This window comes from Trichechus manatus, unplaced genomic scaffold (genome assembly GCF_000243295.1).
Source record: "Trichechus manatus latirostris isolate Lorelei unplaced genomic scaffold, TriManLat1.0 scaffold00002, whole genome shotgun sequence".
Classification (NCBI taxonomy): domain Eukaryota; kingdom Metazoa; phylum Chordata; class Mammalia; order Sirenia; family Trichechidae; genus Trichechus; species Trichechus manatus.
The window spans coordinates 34,827,217-34,844,973 of record NW_004443938.1 but is presented as its reverse complement, the minus strand read 5'-3'; the positions used below and the strand labels follow the sequence as shown (position 1 = coordinate 34,844,973).

Sequence of the window (17,757 nt, the reverse complement as noted above, 5' to 3'; positions counted from 1 at the left end):
TTTTATCATAATGAGACCCAGTAGCACTGCTGTTGTTAAAACCGAACTGCTTCTTGCTGTTTCATAATTCCCCTTTTAAAGCTGATCTTCATTCAGACATTTCAGGTGATGTTGCAATCAAACCTGAAATGTCACAACCACTTTTTTTTTTTTTTTTTGCCTTTCTAGTGTTTCCTAAAAACCAAACCTATTGCCATCGAGTCGATTTTGACTCATAGCAACCCCAGAGGACACAGCAGAACTGCCCCATAGGGTTTCCAAGGAGTGGCTGGTGGATTTGAACTGCTGAGCTTTCGGTTAACAGCTGAGCCCTTAACCACTGTGCCACCTGGGCTCCTAGTATATAAGCTTGTGTAATTAACACACCATGTGAAACCATAAAATTTGTAACAATCTCAGTTATTGATCTGCATTAAATTACTTGACAGATTAATTAAAGTTTTGCAGTAGTGACCTTTTTAAATGGTCAGATTATTCTCTTCAAAAGAGATATCTATATGCATATACGTGTGTGTATATATACACACACACACACAAATTACATACTTCTGTCATCCTTATATAGTTAAGAAAAGTATAAAAACATTCACTCTTCTTCAGTGTTGACACACATTCAACGTAGATATGTTGTGAACAATGCAGCTTCTATTTTAATAGGAATAAGTTGTAAATAGAATCTTATCTAAGCAAAACAGAGGATAAAAGATCTGAATGGTCAACACACATTTTACCTACTGAAAACAATCTTTAAAAAATGCTTGCCAACTTCCAGACACTTGGAAATTTGTTCATAGTGGAAAAAAGTAGAAATGACTAAGAGAAGACCCTGAAACACCAAAAGATACCATCACCATGATAACTGGATCACTATGGGCAATGGCATAAATGGTGCTTGTTAGGAGCAAGTTGTGACTTCAACGGTTCATTAGTTCTCTGCAGTAAAGGAAAATAAAATTCTTCCTGTCAAATATATTAAGAATAGAAAAAACATTAATAAAAAGTTGCATTTAGTCTCCAGCTTTAGTTCCTAAAGAAGAACAAAAGACAAAACCATCCAAGCTCCAAGGAATTAGGAAGCAAACCATAAGAAGATGAACAGCTAAGACACAGACCACTAAAGTCACCAAACTCTCCTTGCTTCATGACCTAAAAAAAAACTGTCTTCCTTGCTAGACTATACACTTCTTGAGGGAAGGGACCATGATCATGCACCTTAGTATCCCTGATGGCATTCAGCTCAACGCCTGACACAAAGTAGTTACTCAATACTATCTGTTGACTTGAAGTGATTCATTCCCTTGCACTGAAAAACAGCATCACTAGTCATGGTTACCATTTAGAATAAGCTGGCTAGCTCAACATCACTACAAAGCCAGTTTATAACCTACAAATAGTTTAAGTATGTTTACCCACTATTCTTCTGTTGCAGGTGGAAGAGTTGTTAATTTACATGGCAAATTAAGGAGCATACTTGCATGTACATACATTTTATTTTATGTATTTTTTTTCCTCAACTCTTAGAACATGCTGACTCCCCAAAGGACTATAACTAAAGGGATTAAATCAATTTTCAAGCCAGAAACTCATGGTGTTAATGTTCTATCTTTATGCTTGGTAGGCACTCTGGCTTTGAAATAATACATTTATTGGTATTTTTCCTGTTGAACTCTATTGAAAATCAAACTACAGCATCAATGCTCACCCAAATAAATGAGCGCATGACAATTTCCTACAGGAAGCTACACTTTTATTTCAAAAATCTTTTGAGCTTTACAAATGTATAAAAAGCAGGAAGCTGTATAATCTATGTCAGTTCAACCACCCAAACTAAAATTTTTATATTCAATTCTCCTTTATACTGGAATATTAGAAACACTAATCCCTTTACAAAATACCTGTGTGTGTGTGTATGTACAAAGAGATCCAGAAAATGGATCAATAAATATACAATTAGCTATTATATTTAATTCCTACATTTCTGCAAAATGTCAACTCAAAAGTAAATTACATGTTGACATAAAGCATAGTGCTCGTTTCTTAATTGTCATTCACTTTTCCTGTATGGTATTTTAAAGGCCTTCTTTTAAACTCTACTCAATTGCTTTTAATGTGTGTTCACCTGTTCCATGCAATTCATATCCACTTAGTCATTAAACAGGAGAGAATGAAAGCTCAAAGAACACCATGTTCTGTCGTGACCATGTAGATCATTGCAAATAATCCTTTATCCCTGAAACTCTAGTTACTCTATTTTAAATTTCCTAATCTCATGATAATACATTTTATCCTAATTCCATTAAGGATTATCACATTTCATAGCATAATCTTCTTATCTTGTAATATTATCTCTGAGGCATTTAATCATATATAATGTAATTACACTTCTACATTTAATCAATCAAATAACAGAATTAACTTTCTTACAGGAAATATATGCCCATATATTTAATCTAGCAATAAAAATTATACTTAGTTCTATAACATAGCTACAAAATAGCTATAATCTTTAGAATGTGACTAAGTATAGGAAAACACATTTAGAAAGATCAACAATGTTATCTGTAAAGCAAATGAATTAAAAATGACATTATTTTCTTTAAGGCTTAAGAAAAACAAATGTGGAAAAGCACACATGGAATTGAAAATAATTCACTGTACTTATTTATGATAAATTTCTATGGAATTCAAAATACAGTTCTAAATGTAATTTTTAAATAGGCTGTAAAGTTTTTTAAAAATCTTCAGTAACTACCAAAATGTTATTAGCCCCTTAAAAACTCACTAAATGCCATGGCAAAAAGCTCTCTATCAGCAGTCGACAGCAGTAGCTTTAGAAGCACAGCAAGAATGCTGTAGGTTTTCATCCTAATATTTTATGAAAACTTACCCTTACTTGTCTCCTGATGGTTTTAGATTCTGAACCTATGGGCCATCTTTTGTATGGACTGATTATCAATGATGTAATTATTAGTTATCTATATCTCTTGAAAAGACATTCTAATGGTTGATGCTAAAAATTCTTAACAAGTCTATTTTGCACTTTGCACACTGTACAAATCACTAGCCCAGCCCCTTTGTGGGTTATAGAAGCGATAAAGCAGACAATTTTGCTATCTTTTAACAGTTCTTGTAAGTTTGTGAAAGATCATCTTTGAGCTTTATGTACTTTGTTATTTGTCACATTAATTATCACAGATGATTTAAGCCTGAGTATAATATTTCAAAAGAACTTCAATTTCAGGTATGGCAATCAATATTCACATTCCAACTTAACATATTCTAAAAATTTTATATTCTGTATGAGTGAGTTTTTACTTGATGATTTTGGAATTCAAATTATGGATATCAAAATGTAAGTTTACCCTCCTCTAACATCTTTTTAAATAATATGTTTTTATAGTCATATTGTTACTTCAGTTAATATTTTTATTTCAAGTAATTTTTCTATTTTTATACTTGAGAAAATAACATAAGAAAATCTATCATTCAGAAATATAAAACTATTATCATTTCTTCACTTCTATAAATGTTACTTAAAATAACCCTTTAAAAAAGCAAATTACTTAAAAAAGACACACTTGAGACACATCTTGAGCTGAATGGTTGAATCATCATGTTCTCTACACCAACCTTTGGTGGTAGTCTTCTAATCTCACAAGCCATACACATATTGCATGCACACATATATATGTCTTAGTATTGCCTTCATTAAACAAAGGTCATGAAGCCAGACCACAGCTATTTTCCTTTGATGTATAAACGAAATGCTAAGAGCGTATAACAAACGAAAAGCCATAGTCATTCTCCCAAGTACATTCTGACCCTGTCTGAATAGAAAGCATACCGGTTACGTTAATAGGAACCACATCAGCCTGGACTATTTGGGCTTGTTGTCGCATCTTCTCCTCTGGTGTTGGCAATGGAAGTGACTTGGTCCAGTTCGTTTGAGTATTAAGGTCAGAAAAGTCACTTGAGGTTGGTGTTTTAGGTCTCCTGATGGAAGTAAGTCTTTCCTCTTCTGACGAAGAAACAGAACACTACAGGGGGATAAAAAGAAAGAAAAGCCATAGCGTGTAAATATCTGGTAGACACATTTAAAAACACATTACTTGTTTAAAAAAAAAAAAAAAAAAAAAAGAGTGATTTAAACCAAGCCAGAATAATCAGTCACCTTTAGGACCAGAAGCAATGATCTCGTCATCTTGAACGTGATCGATCCATAATATGTATGATTCACACTGGCCTTAAGCTCTAAACTATGAGGATGGCAAAAGGTTTTGCTGACCCGAAAAATCTTAAAAGTTTTTCCTGTTTTTCCCATATTTACTGTGGTTAGAAAGCATGTGGATTTAGTCCAACCTCAGAAGCCCTGGGAAACATCATGGCCGTGGCCATCGTGTCTATTCTTATTAAAATTTAGTTTTACTCAAAGTAACTTCTAGCTTCAATCTTATTTCCTTTAGTCTCTGACTCTGAGGGACATTTCTAAAATGAAGTAGCTATTGTTACTCAACAGTTTGTGCTTTTCTGAAACCACTTATATGGGAAAGAAAAAATCACTGTGAAATTGTTAAATTTATAAGAAGCTGACTAAAGCTCTGTACGGAGCCTTATCAGAATTCCATGGGAACATTTCTAACAGTGTCTGTTTTGATACAGATTAACATTCTAACTGAAGAGCCGTTCTTCAATACCTTTCTTCCCGTAACATCTTAAAAAGGCAAGAAAAGTTGCTTTGGCAAAGCATTTTATGACGGGCTTCAACATGGCCCCACAGCAGCTGGCTGTGTAACAAGAAAACTCTCAGAACTCAACATAAATGCAACGTGCTTAGCAAGAAGAACAACAAAAGGTAACTGACGATGGTGGGGAAATGGCAGTATATAATAGACAATAAATACATAACAATAGCTCTTCAAATGTAAAGCATTTAACTAAGCTACCGCTTAGGAAAATGAGGCATTTAAAAAGTTTTACTGGAGAAGAAAAAGTCAATGTATCTTCCCAAAGGGAACATTTGTGCAACTAGCACCCAGACCAATTCACACACCCCCATCCATACATCCCTAAATAAGGGTAACTGCTATCCTGACTTCTAACCAACAGCTTAGTTTTACCTGTATTTGAACTTTATATAAAGGGGACCATACTATACATTCTTACTTCTTTCCCTTAACATTATGTTTGGGAGGATTGATCTATTTCAAAAGAGCATGCTCTGGTGCCTTTCTGGATTTTTTACATGTTTTGAAGAGGACACAGGTAAGAAAACTTATAAGCGCATCAGCTAGAACACTCATGCACTTAGAAAAACACTGTCATCACTACGCACTGCTACCACTGTATTCATCATGCTGCACAGTATCTATATTTACAACTACAAGAGCTCCACAAATCTGAAAGGGACTACACAAGAGCTAAGGAAAATGGTTTGGTGTTGGCAATAGGGCCCTAGACTAGAATTTAAAGAACTGAGTCTATTCACTCTACACTTTACCAGTCTAGTGACCTTGGGCTGCTCCTGCATCTTAAAGTTTCCTTCACTGTAAAATGAGGCTATTCTGCCTATCCTCTGCAGTGGTTAAGAGCCTGGCTGCTAACCAAAAGGTTGGCAGTTCGAATCCACCAGCCGCTCCTTGGAAACCCTACGGGGCAGTTCTACCCTGTCCTACAGGATCGCTATGCGTTTGAATCGACTCAACAGCAATGGGTTGTTTTTTTCTCCCCCCAGTTTCCATATCCCACAGGGTCACTGTTAGGATCTAAGGAGATGATAAATTATCAGTTGGAAGTGTTTAAAACTGTTAAATATCATGGATACGAAAGTGGAGGTCATATGACTGTGACTGGAGAAAAGCAAAATCATGACAAACAACTTGTTTTTTTTTTTTCTTCTTTTATTGCAAGGAGACTACAGATAATAAAGGGATTGTGGAAATAAAAATATAAACTGACAATTAAAGAAACTCAATTTATAAACTAAGCAGATGTCACTGGCATCTTATTATGAAATGAAATTACACTATATCCATTAACGTTTGATACAATTCTGGTAAAGCTGTTACAACTCACATGGACCCTTAAAAGACAAAGGGATTTTTGAGTTGGCAACGGCAGCCAAACCATACTACTAGTACTACTACCCACTGTCGTGAAGTTGATTCCGACTCATAGCGACCCTATAGGGCAGAGTAGAACTGCCCCACAGGGTTTCCAAGGAGAGGCTGATGCATTTGAACTGCTGACTTTTTGGTTAGCAGCCAAATGCTTAACCACTGAGCCACCGGAGCCAAACCATACTGATGTTAAATTAATTATTTCCAGCCTTTTTGCAGTTGTGACACTGCTGTTAAGCTTAATTCACAGCATATATTCTCTCCCCCACCCTTAAGTAAAGGAGTCCTGGTGGTGCAAATGGTTAAGTGCTTGGCTGCTAACGGAAAGATTGGTAGTTCGAACCTACCCAGCCACTCCGTGAGAAAAACCTGGCGATCTGCTTCCATAAAGATTACAGCCAAGAAAACCCTATGAGGCAGTTCTACTGTCACATGGGGTTGCTATGAGTTGGAATTGACTGATGGCATCTAACAACAACCCTTAAGGTGCAGATACACACACAGAAATTAAAACTAATTTTCTCTGAGAATTTCACGACAGCGCATGCAAGAAGTCACATATGTGAGACTGAATCTCAATCTGGTAAGTTAAAAGGTTATTCCAGTTTTTGGATATAAACACTAATTTTTTTTTAAGGCAACATTAAAATATAGCATAGGAGTTTGAAAGGGGAAAAAAGCATATCTTGACCAAATTAAGTTTGAAAAGAAGGAAAAGTAAAGCTTCAGGGTGATGGTGCTACATCCTGCAGAGAGGGTTCCCTGTTCCTATGACGTCTGTCAAGGGTGACAAGTGAAGCACTGTTCTACCTTTACATGTGTCTCAATGGTGCTCATCAGCCCCAGTAACCTTCTTTTCTTTAGTTGACTGATAGGGTCAGAACTGATAACTATCACAATGAAACAGTACTTCACTGTTTCCTCTGCTGCCATGGGCAATCACCAGAGATTGCTCCAGTATGACAATGACAAAGATAATCCATTTTATAAAGTGCTTCTTCCCTTCCAAGAAAACTTCCCAGACAAACAGGGCACAGATAAAGTTATACGCAAATGGGAGTGTTAAATAGTACTACAATTTACTGAGGAAAAATAAAAAACCAGGAAGGCATAACTTCTGGAATAATACGGCTCCCTTCCCTCCCCGTGTTTATATACAGAGCAGACACAGAGGAAAAATTCCAGCATCTCACTGGCAGAACACATCATACTTACTCCATCAACATGGATATTCTAATGCTCCGGATTATTACATTAGCCTCTTAAACAGTCTCTGTGCTTCTGCCCTTGCTGACCAGCTCCCCCCATTCCTCTCCCACCCAAGTCTGTTCTCAACGCAGCAGCCAGAAGGATCCTTTTGAAATGTAAGTCCAGTCATGTCATTGGTCTACTCAAGCCTTCCTAAGTCCTTACTATGATCTACAAGGTGCACCAGCTGGCCCCATTGTTATCTCTCTGGCCTCATCTCCTACTATCCTTATTTATTCTACTTCAGCCACACCAACCTCCATGCAGTTCCTTGTACATTCCATGCACACTCCTGCCTCAGGGCCTTTGCACTTGCTGCTCCCAAGTACACCTGAAATGCTCTTCCCTTAGACATCCACACACATAGCACCCTCTTTTCCTTCAGGTGTTTATACAAAAATATCCTTCTTGTTGAGGTCTTACCTGTTTACCCTATTAAAATATCAACTTCTTCCCAACTTTTATCCCTCTTCCCTTTTTTTTTTAAAGTACATACTGCTAACATACATATATTTTACTCATCTTGTTTGTCTTCTCCCAAGAGAATGTAAATTCCATGTGGGTAGAGTTTTTGTCTGTTTTTGTTCTCTATTTCCTAGCTCACAGATTAGTGTCTAGCATAAGGCAGGCACTCAGTAAATATCTGTTGAATGAATTTTTTTAAAAAAAAAGGAAGGAAGGAATGTCTGTTGCCTAGTAATGATAATTTTTTTAAATCAGAATTCCATAGAAAGTTATTTCAGAATTTTGGTTACAAGAGTCACCATTTATTAACTGTTGTTATATGCCTGGTCCTGGGCTGCAGCTTTATAGGAATTATTACTTCATTTAATCTTCATAGCATCAGCTGCATTTTATCAATAAGGAAATGCAGACTTAGGGAAGTAAAGTAACTTTACTTTTGGAAAGTTCACAAGTGGGCAACTCAGTCCCAGCCTTAAAGTCTCCGCTGTTAAACAGTGTAAAATAACAACTTGGCAATATTTGCAAAAAATAATTAAGTTTTCTGGTCTAAAAACAAGACCCCCATTTATATCTCTAAAGAAGAACAGAATCTTTTTTAAATCTTTAAGAGTCTACAGTGTGGTATAATGGCTAGAACATTATACTTCAGAGTAAAAAATAGTATGTTACCAGCACTCTGGTTCTGTCATTTACCAGCTGGATGTTATAAGCAACTCACTTAATTTCTCTCTGTTCTGAAAACAGAATGACTCATGTAGTCTCTACACTCTCTATGCCCCTGGAATTCCTGAATACAGGTTGAATTACTTTTTTTTTTTTTTTTTAATATTGAGTTTTAAATTGACTGCCTTCCAGAACTTAAATGCAGTTTTGAAACCTGTCAATTGGTCAATAATGTTCATCAATATCCTACACCTTGATCCTGGAAGGAATGGAGAGTCACAAATGAAACTTATATAACCACAACTCCTTAATTTCCTTTCATTTCAAATTGCTTAATTTAGAAAGGGAGATCACCTTTTTAAACGCCAGCAGTTGCTTTGTGGTTTTTGGATGCTGTAAGTCCTGCTATGCTGAGACTGTTAAGTCTGGTCTGGAAGTCAAGAGGCTCCCACCAGATGGACAGTGTGGCCTGAAGTGTGGTTTCCTTGTCTCAACAGCCAAGCTACCCAACAGTGGGATTAACTGTGAAACACAAATTAACCCACCCTTTTTTTTTTTTTTTTAAATTTGCTATAACTTTTTCAAATTAGAAAACCTAGTTATAACCAGAGCTAAACTTAGCATTTACTTAATTATTATTGCGTAAAGACAGTTGTAACGAGCACTTATAGATCTATATTACTGTTGTTAGGTGCCGATGAGTTGCTTCCAACTCATAGTGACCCTATGTACAACAGAATGAAACACTGCCCGGTCCTGCACCATACTCATAACCGTTGTTATGCTTGCAGCCACTGTGTCAATCCATCTTGTTGAGGGTCTTCCTCTTTTTCGCTGACTCTCTAATTTACCAAGCATGATGTACCTCTCCAGGGACTGATCCCTCCTGATAACATGTCCAAAGTGTGTGAGACGAAGTCTTGACTTCTTCGCTTAAGGAGCATTCTGGCTGTACTTCTTCCAAGACAGATTTGTTCACTCTTTTGGCAGTTCATGGTATATTCAATATTCTTTGACAACACCATAATTCAAAGGCATCAATTCTTCTTCAGTATTCCTTATTCATCATCAAGCTTTCACATGCCAATGAAAAGGCTGAAAAATGCATGGCTTGGGTCAGGCGCACCTTAGCCCTTAAAGTGACATCTTTGCTTCTGAACACTTTAAAGAGTTCTTCTGCAGCACATTTGCCCAATGCAACGTGTCGTCTGATTTCTTGACTGCTGCTTCCATGGATGTTGACTGTGGATCCAAGGAAAATGAAATCCTTGACAACTTCAATATTTATCATGATGCTGTTTATTGGTCCAGTTGTGAGGATATTCTCTTTAAATTGAGGTGTAATCCATACTTAAGGCTGCAGTCTTTGATCTTCAACAGTAAGTGCTTCAAGTCCTCTTCACTTTCAGCAAGCAAGGTTGTATCATCTGCAAAACGCAGGTTGTTAATGAGTCTTCCTCCAATCCTGATGCTCATTCTTCTTCATATAGTCCAGCTTCTTGGATTATTTGCTCAGCATACAGATTGAGTAAGTATGGTGAAAGAATACAATGCTGATGCACACCTTTCCTGACTTTAAATCACACAGTATTCCCTTGTTCTGTTCGAATGGCTGCCTCTTGATCTATGTACAGGTTCCTCATGAGCACAATTAAGTGTTTTGGAATTCCCATTCTTCACAACGTTATACATATTCGTTATGATCCACACAATTGAATGCCTTTGCGTAGTCAATAAAACACAGGTAAGCATCTTTCTGGTATTCTCTGCTTCAGCCAGGATCCATCTGACATCAGCAGTGACATCCCTGGTTCCACATCCTCTTCTGAATCCAGCCTGAATTTCTGGAAGTTCCCTGTCGATGTACTACTGCAATCACTTTTAAATGATCTTCAGCAAAATTTTCCTTTTGCGTGATATTAATGATATTGATCAATAATTTCCGCATTCTGTTAGATCACCTTTCTTTGGAATAGGCATAAATATGGATCTCTTCCAGTCAGTTGGCCAGGTAGCTGTCTTCCAAATTTCTTGGCATAGATAAGTGAGCAGTTCCAGCACTTTATCCATTTGTTGAAACATCTCGATTGATATTCCATCAATTCCCGGAGCCTTGTTTTTCGCCAATGTCTTCAGTCCAGAATGGACTTCTTTCTTTAATACCATCGGTTCTTAATCATATGCTACCTCCTGAAATGTCTAAACCTCCACCAATTCTTTTTGGTACAATGACTCTGTGTATTCCTTCCATCTTCTTTTGATGCTTTCCTGCATCATTTAATATTTTCCCTGTAGAATCCTTCAGTATTGCAACTCAAGGCTTGAATTTTTTCTTCAGTTATTTCAGCTTGAGAAATGCCGAGCATGTTCTTCCTTTTTGGTTTTCTAACTCCAGGTCTATACAGAGCACTGTTTAAGAGGACATCAACAAACACTGGGGCCCTTTTTGCAGAATACTTGCTCAGTTCTCTGTTTTTTTCCTTCTAGAATTAAATTATCTCTTGGTTTTTAAAAAACCTAGACAGTTTTATTAGGTGCCAAAACCTCTGCAGTCTTTAGCTATATGCTTCTTCATCTGATTTTTTTATACATAGACAAGAAAGACTCTGACTTATTTTTGTTCTCTCCCCCACCATCCCTGCCCAGAGCCAACAACGAAAAAAAAGGGGGGAGGTGGAGGAAGAAAGTGACCAATACAGGAGCACAGTTGATGGCCCATCTAGCAACTCCATGATGTCTGGGAGGAGGTAGTTTCCACATTCACATTATTAAATAACTTTAATTGTTCCTTCTCGCTTATTCAATATATTTGTTCCTTTACCACTGACCGAATCCCTTTATCAAGGGCTCTAAACTTTCTTAGCATATTTAATGAAAACATTTTGGATTTAGACTATCCTCTTATTATGTGATCTTTTCCACAAAATTATGAAAATATTTAATGAGAGCGTAAGTGTTTAAACTGATACAGTAATTTTTTCAAAAATTATCTTCTTTGTGTAAGAAATGATATGACATAACCTAATCAGTATCGGAGAACTCACTACTCAATGTGTGACCTAAAATACTGCCAATCCACCTCCCTGATCCGATCCTGCCCTCTGATTCCATCTCCTCACTCCTCCATCAGAGGTAAACATTATCCTGAATTTTGTATTAATCATTCTCTTATTTTTTGTGATGTGTGTGTGTGTATAAATATGTCTAAACCATATGTTTAGATTTGCTTTGACCTTTATAAAAATGGTACCATTCTCTTTGTAATGTTGTTCATTTACCATTATGTTTCTAAGACTCATTCATGTTATATGACTGAATGAATGAATAATTCATTCATTTCACTAGGGTATAATATTCCATTCCAATAACTCACGCAGTACAACAAATCACTTTATATGGCCTTTCTAGCCATGGTCTGTGTCTACCACAAAATGATTGGCTGGGACTATGCAAATTGAGTGATTTATGGTCCACTGAGGGGACTAGTCAGTTTGTTGTCCTGCTGGGAGGACCATGCCTTGAAATTGGCAAGGAGTTGGCTTACATAAGGGCCAACCCCACAGAGGTTTAGGGGGACCTCACTACTATCAAGAAGAGTCTTGAGTGAAGCGCATCCTTTAGGCTAAGGACCCGGGGTCCCTGCACTGAGAACCTCTTAGACCCAGAAAAAAGAGCCATAACACTGAAGACCCCGAGAGACAGTGAGAGGCGGCTGTGGTGGACTTGCCAGTCAACTGAGCAAGAGCTGAGAGCCTTCAGGCAGGAAGTTTGCTTGCCGGCAGGGCTAAGAGAACTGTAACACTTGTCTGTGCAGGGGAGAGGCCTGAGTGGGCCCCATGCAGGGGCTCCCTTGGAGGATCCTGTGCAGGGGTCTTCCTTCAGCAGGATGGAGATGGATGCCTCTGGGACGGAGGCTTGCCAGTGGAGCTAAAAGAGTTCTAACGCTTGTGCAGGGCAAGAGAGGCCTCAGTGTGCCCTGTGCAGGGGCTGCACACTCCCCCCTACCCCTGGCAGCATAAGCTCAGGTAACATGGCAGCAAGAGAGCCCCGCAGGCCCAGGTAGTGTGGCAGGAGCTGGCAGCAGAGGCTAGCGAGACCCAGGGGCAGAGCAGAAGCCTCGGGAGCCATGCAGGGCCTGAAGCAGCATGGTGGCAGCCAGAGGCAGCAGTGACATGAACACAGCATCTGATCTGAACCACAGCATGCCTGCCCAACGACCTAAGAAAGGACATGGGTAATCTGGGGAAGGGTAAGCATTTCTTCTCTTGAGAATCTGTTGTCACTGTTCACTGTTTGCTTTCTGTAAGTAATAACGGCTTTCACTTTGCCAAAACGGTGTAAGTATCTCCTGTGTTCAGCTCGATCACAGACAAATGTAGCATTCATAGAGTGGTTGATGCCAGTGGGTGTATGTGTCTCACTCCTAGCAGTCTAATGGCTGCTCGCAAGTTTGAGGCACAGCCTGTCTGCATGTGCAATGCGGATAGACAGACATGTACATACAACCCACTATTTATCCATTCCTCCACTGATGGACAAGTGGGTTGTAAAAGATGTTCTTTACAGTATCTCATCAATTCAATGCTCCCCATAAGAGAGTGGTTAGGAGGAAAGGACTGCAGCAAAGGTTCTATTCCCCCGTGTACTCATTGTGGGAGGGAAAACCTGGGCTTCAGAGTCATACATCTGGATTTAAATCCTGGTTTCACTTTTGGGGGTGATGGATATGTTCACTACTTTGACTGTGGCAATGGTTTTATGTGTGTATACATATGTCAAAACTCATCAAATTGTACACATTAAATATGTACAGTTTATTTTTTGTTAATTATACGTCAATAAACCTGTTTTAAAAAGAGAGGTCTTGGCTTCAGTATTTAAAAGCTATGTGATCTTAAGCAAGTGATCTAATCTCTTCGACATACAGTTTACTCATTCATGATATGGGCACAATCAAAGTTATCCTGCATCGTTGCCGTGAGTTGTCGGAGCCCTTCCATGTGTCAAGTGCTTGGATCCATGTTGGGAATACAGAGACCAACAAGACCAGGATGTTGTCCCCCCACCTAGAAGGAAAGGCACATACAAATAATGCCTCATTACAGTGTCATGAGATGTGTGCAACCAAACAAGTTACAGGAGACCCCCTCAATATTTTGAGTGTACAAAGACCTAGAAATTATAGACCTGGATTTTCTCACCCTTGCCTGTAATGGCAGCGTAACAGGGTCCCACGTTTTGCACAGCAGCAAGCACATGGAGCCAGCATTGACTCCTGTGTATTCCCACTGTGTCCTGAAATGACTCACACAATGAGACTCAGTAACAAATGACTGCATTTAGAATCATCAAAAATGTTTTCTAGACTGTGTCTGTATACTGAGACCAAGCAGCACTTAAAAGGTTTTTGAAAAGAAAAAAAAAAAAGGAATGACAAGTCAAAGATGGAATCAGAGATGACAATAGTGAGCATAATGAGAAGAAATATGGTTAAATTAACAACCCTATCCTTTTATTTGACCAATATGGTGCACTGCAAAGAAATGGAATATAAAGTGAGAAGCCCTTGCATTCATGTCCTGGCCTGGATGCACTCCAGCTGTGTGACCTTGGGAAAATCATTTCCTATTTCTGAGCCTCAGTTTCCAGATCATTAAAACAACAGTAATAATTATCAAGTTATTATTAAAATATCTATTTCATGAGGGAGCTCCTTCTTGTGGAAAATGAAATAATTTGTGAAAAAGTCCTGAAATTGTTATAAAGTGTAATAGTAATATTAAAAGTTAGTAATAATAACAGGTAGTTCTGTATATAGTTAACTTGTGAAGTCATGATGATTAGAAACTTTTTTAGTAGCTGCTGAAACCCCTCAAATTCATTGCTTTAGGAAGGAAATTCGATGTGGGTGGATTAAAAACTTAGAATGATTGGGAGAGTGGTCATCATAAAAACAGACATTGACCATTAGTCCTTTTCTTTGAAACCTGGTTTGGGAAAATAAGCAGTTTAATGATACTAATTATCATTAACTGAGTATATACTATGCACCAAGCACCATGCTAAGGGTTTTACATTCATTAGCTCACTTCAACCTCACAATAACCTTCCAAGATAGATTAGGGTAATCATGTAATTTATTATCAAAATCAAATGAGATTCTTTGATGGTTAACAGGGGCAGAAGCAGGAGGGAGTGAAACTTACCAAGATAGAAGACACGAGTTAATATTGGTAAAGGGAAAGACAACATATAATTTGAGAGAAATCAGCACAACATGACCAGGGCAAGAGAGGACACTGAGAGGAATACAAGAATGAAGGGTAACTCAGGCAACTACTACAGCTTAGGACAATTCTGCCAACATTAGCATTAACAAACAATAACTTACAAATGGATGAAGAGGTAGATACGCCAAGAGGTGTGGGAGGACGTCAGGGAACACGTCAACCAGCAGATATAAGTTTGGCGATGGATATTCCTACTATGTGTCTGTAGGTGCGCCTTATATAGGGCATGCAAGGGGCACAGTCAGGGAAACCTCTTAGATGTAACCAGACACTTTGTAGGATGAAGTTGCTAGGCCAAGGACCACAGACTTGGGGGACATCTACATCAACTGGCACAACATACTTCATAAAAACAATGTTCTGCATCTTACTTCGGTGAGTAGCATCTGGGGTCTTAAAAGCTTGTGAGTGGCCATCTAAGATACAACTCTGGCTCTCTTCCTGTCTGGAGCAAAGAAGAGTGAAGAAAACCAAAGACTCAAGGGAGCAATTAGCCCAAAGGACTAATGAACCACATAATAACCACAGCCTACATAACCCTGAGACCAGGAGAACCAGATGGTACCCAGCTACCACTACCAATTGCTCTGACTGGGATCACAACACAGGGTGTCATGGATAGAGCAGGAAAAAACTGTAGAATAAAAAACCAAATTCACAAAAAGGACCAGACTTACTGGTCTGACAGAGACTGGAGGAACCCCCGAGACTACAGCCCTAAGAAACCCTTCTGACCTGGTACTGAAGCCATTCCTGGAGAACACCTCACAGCTAAACAATAGATAAGCACGTAAAGACAAACAACGGCACCCAAGAGGAATGTATTCCTTAGAACAATCAATTATTCAAGATCAAAAAGGCAACATTTGGCCAAAAACAAAGATGAGATGGCAAGAAGGGGTAGAAAATCAGGACAAAAGGAAATGGGGAACTCAGGGTGGAAATGGGGAGAATGCATGTTGACACACTGTAGGGGATGAAACCAAGGTCATGAAACACTTTATGTACAAACTATCGAATGGGAAACTAATTTGCTCTGTAAATTTTCATGTAACACACAATTAAAAAACAAAATCAAATCAGAATCAGAGGGGGTGCTATTAATAATTACACAGGATAGCAGTTATAAACCAGGACTGTCCTGAGCAAACCAGAACATATGGTTTATATCTCTTCACAGCTGAGGAAACTGAAGTTCACAGAGGGAAGCGACGTACCCAAGGCCATACAGCACGGACAAGTGGAAAAGATGCCCCAAACCTGCGCTCTCAACCACCGTGTTACATAAGCCTCTCCCATGTTTTGAGTTACAACTGCAAGGTTATTGCCCTTTCTCTTTTTTAAAGTCCTCCTGTGATTAAAAAAAAATTTTTTTTCAATGAGGCCTACAACAGAACTTGAGATGCCAGTTCAAAGTATAACAGGAAATAGGAAAGAAAATTTCAGCTTCGATCAATGCTATTAAAGCCAACAATTTATTGCCCCAAATCCCAATCTATTTCATCTCTTTGCAGGTGGATTTTATGTAAGAGATTGAGTAATGCATGATTGACATTATTTCTCCTGAGACAATGGGGCCTCTGTAAATGTCTTCTTGACTGAGTGAACACATCATCAAGTATAACCTCCAACACAGGCAGTGGGAGAAATTCCCTATTAACTCGCAGGAAGTATTTTGGCAACTAAAACTGGACTTCCTTCAATTACCTGAATAACCTCTTTGGTGGGGCCTGGTATACACTGCCTTAAAAAAAAATGTCAAGACTAGAATAATACTAAAGCAGTGTCTTACTCTTTGATTTTACAGTTAAATAAAAAGGTATTTTGTGGGGATTATCTAAATTCCTTTGCAGTGTTTTTTCATGTAGCGTTTTTAGTATTTAATATTTAGATAGACATGATATATACGGTTAAGAAACAATTTTTTTTCAATATACTACATCACCACTTTGAATATCAAAAATTTATCTAGGTGTCATCAGCAAAATACTTTTCTTCATACCATAAGCGCATTGTGGAATCCTACTTGGTAAGTGTTCTGTATTAGGATAATCAAAATAATTATTCAAGATTAGCCAATATAAGTAACCAGAATAGATGACCCCTGTCCTAATTTATACACCCTTAGCTTTTGCCTTAATAGCAATTCTCATTTTGGGAGAGTGCTTCTTTTCTAAGCACATAATAGATGCTTAATATTTGTTGGATACAAATTAGACACTCTTCATTGTAAACACCTCTTTTGAGGTAAGATCTTTTATAGCCAAAGCATTTGTTAACTCATGTGTCTTATATTCCACTGTTCTCCTCACCATCCGCCCCATCTCCAATGCTACCTAGGAAATATAAAGAAAAGTGTTTTCTCAACAGAATGTTTCCTACAAATGGACTTCTACAATACTCTATGTTTAAAATGACCACAACTGCTAGAGGGATTTTAAAAACATGAATTGGAGTTAGGTGTCTTGTCTTAACACAGAACACCATAAATTGCTGGCTTGAAGCTCCTTTTACTGTTACTGATTTCCACCTGATATCAAATGCCAACTTGATCATATAATAAATCCTGTGAAAATTTAGGTCTACTTCTGGACCTTCTATTGTTCTCAGTATTCCGGTTCTGCTGGTCTGTATGTTCAGGTGCCACACTGGAAGAATTCCTGATTCTTCATGTTTTAGTAACAGGTGAGGCCACTCCTCTTTCCTCACTGCTCTTCTGTTTTAGAGCTTTCTTAGCTATGAATTTTAGACTCGCTTTCTTTAGTCCTCTCCCCTCCTTCCAAAAAAAAAAAAATCCAAACCCAAACAAAACTACTAACCTTTTATTAGTAGTTTGTTAATTTTATAAATTAATTTGGGCAGAACTAATAGCTTTTTTTTTCTTCATTTTTTTTTAATTGTACTTTAGGTAAAGGTTTACAGAACAAATAGTTTCTCATTAAACAGTCAGTACACATATTGTTTTATGACATTGG

General features: G+C 38.0%; 1 protein-coding gene across 2 annotated transcripts in view; it reads right to left on the bottom strand.

Moving 5' to 3' along the window:
* NHSL1 (NHS like 1) overlaps positions 1-17,757 on the bottom strand; it is a 168,929-nt gene that overhangs the window by 18,555 nt on the left and 132,617 nt on the right. For both annotated transcript variants that reach the window (XM_004368879.2, XM_004368880.2), the window contains exon 4: positions 3,845-4,037. In XM_004368879.2, coding sequence (XP_004368936.1) covers positions 3,845-4,037 — 193 coding nt within the window. The remainder of the gene's footprint in view (positions 1-3,844; positions 4,038-17,757) is intronic.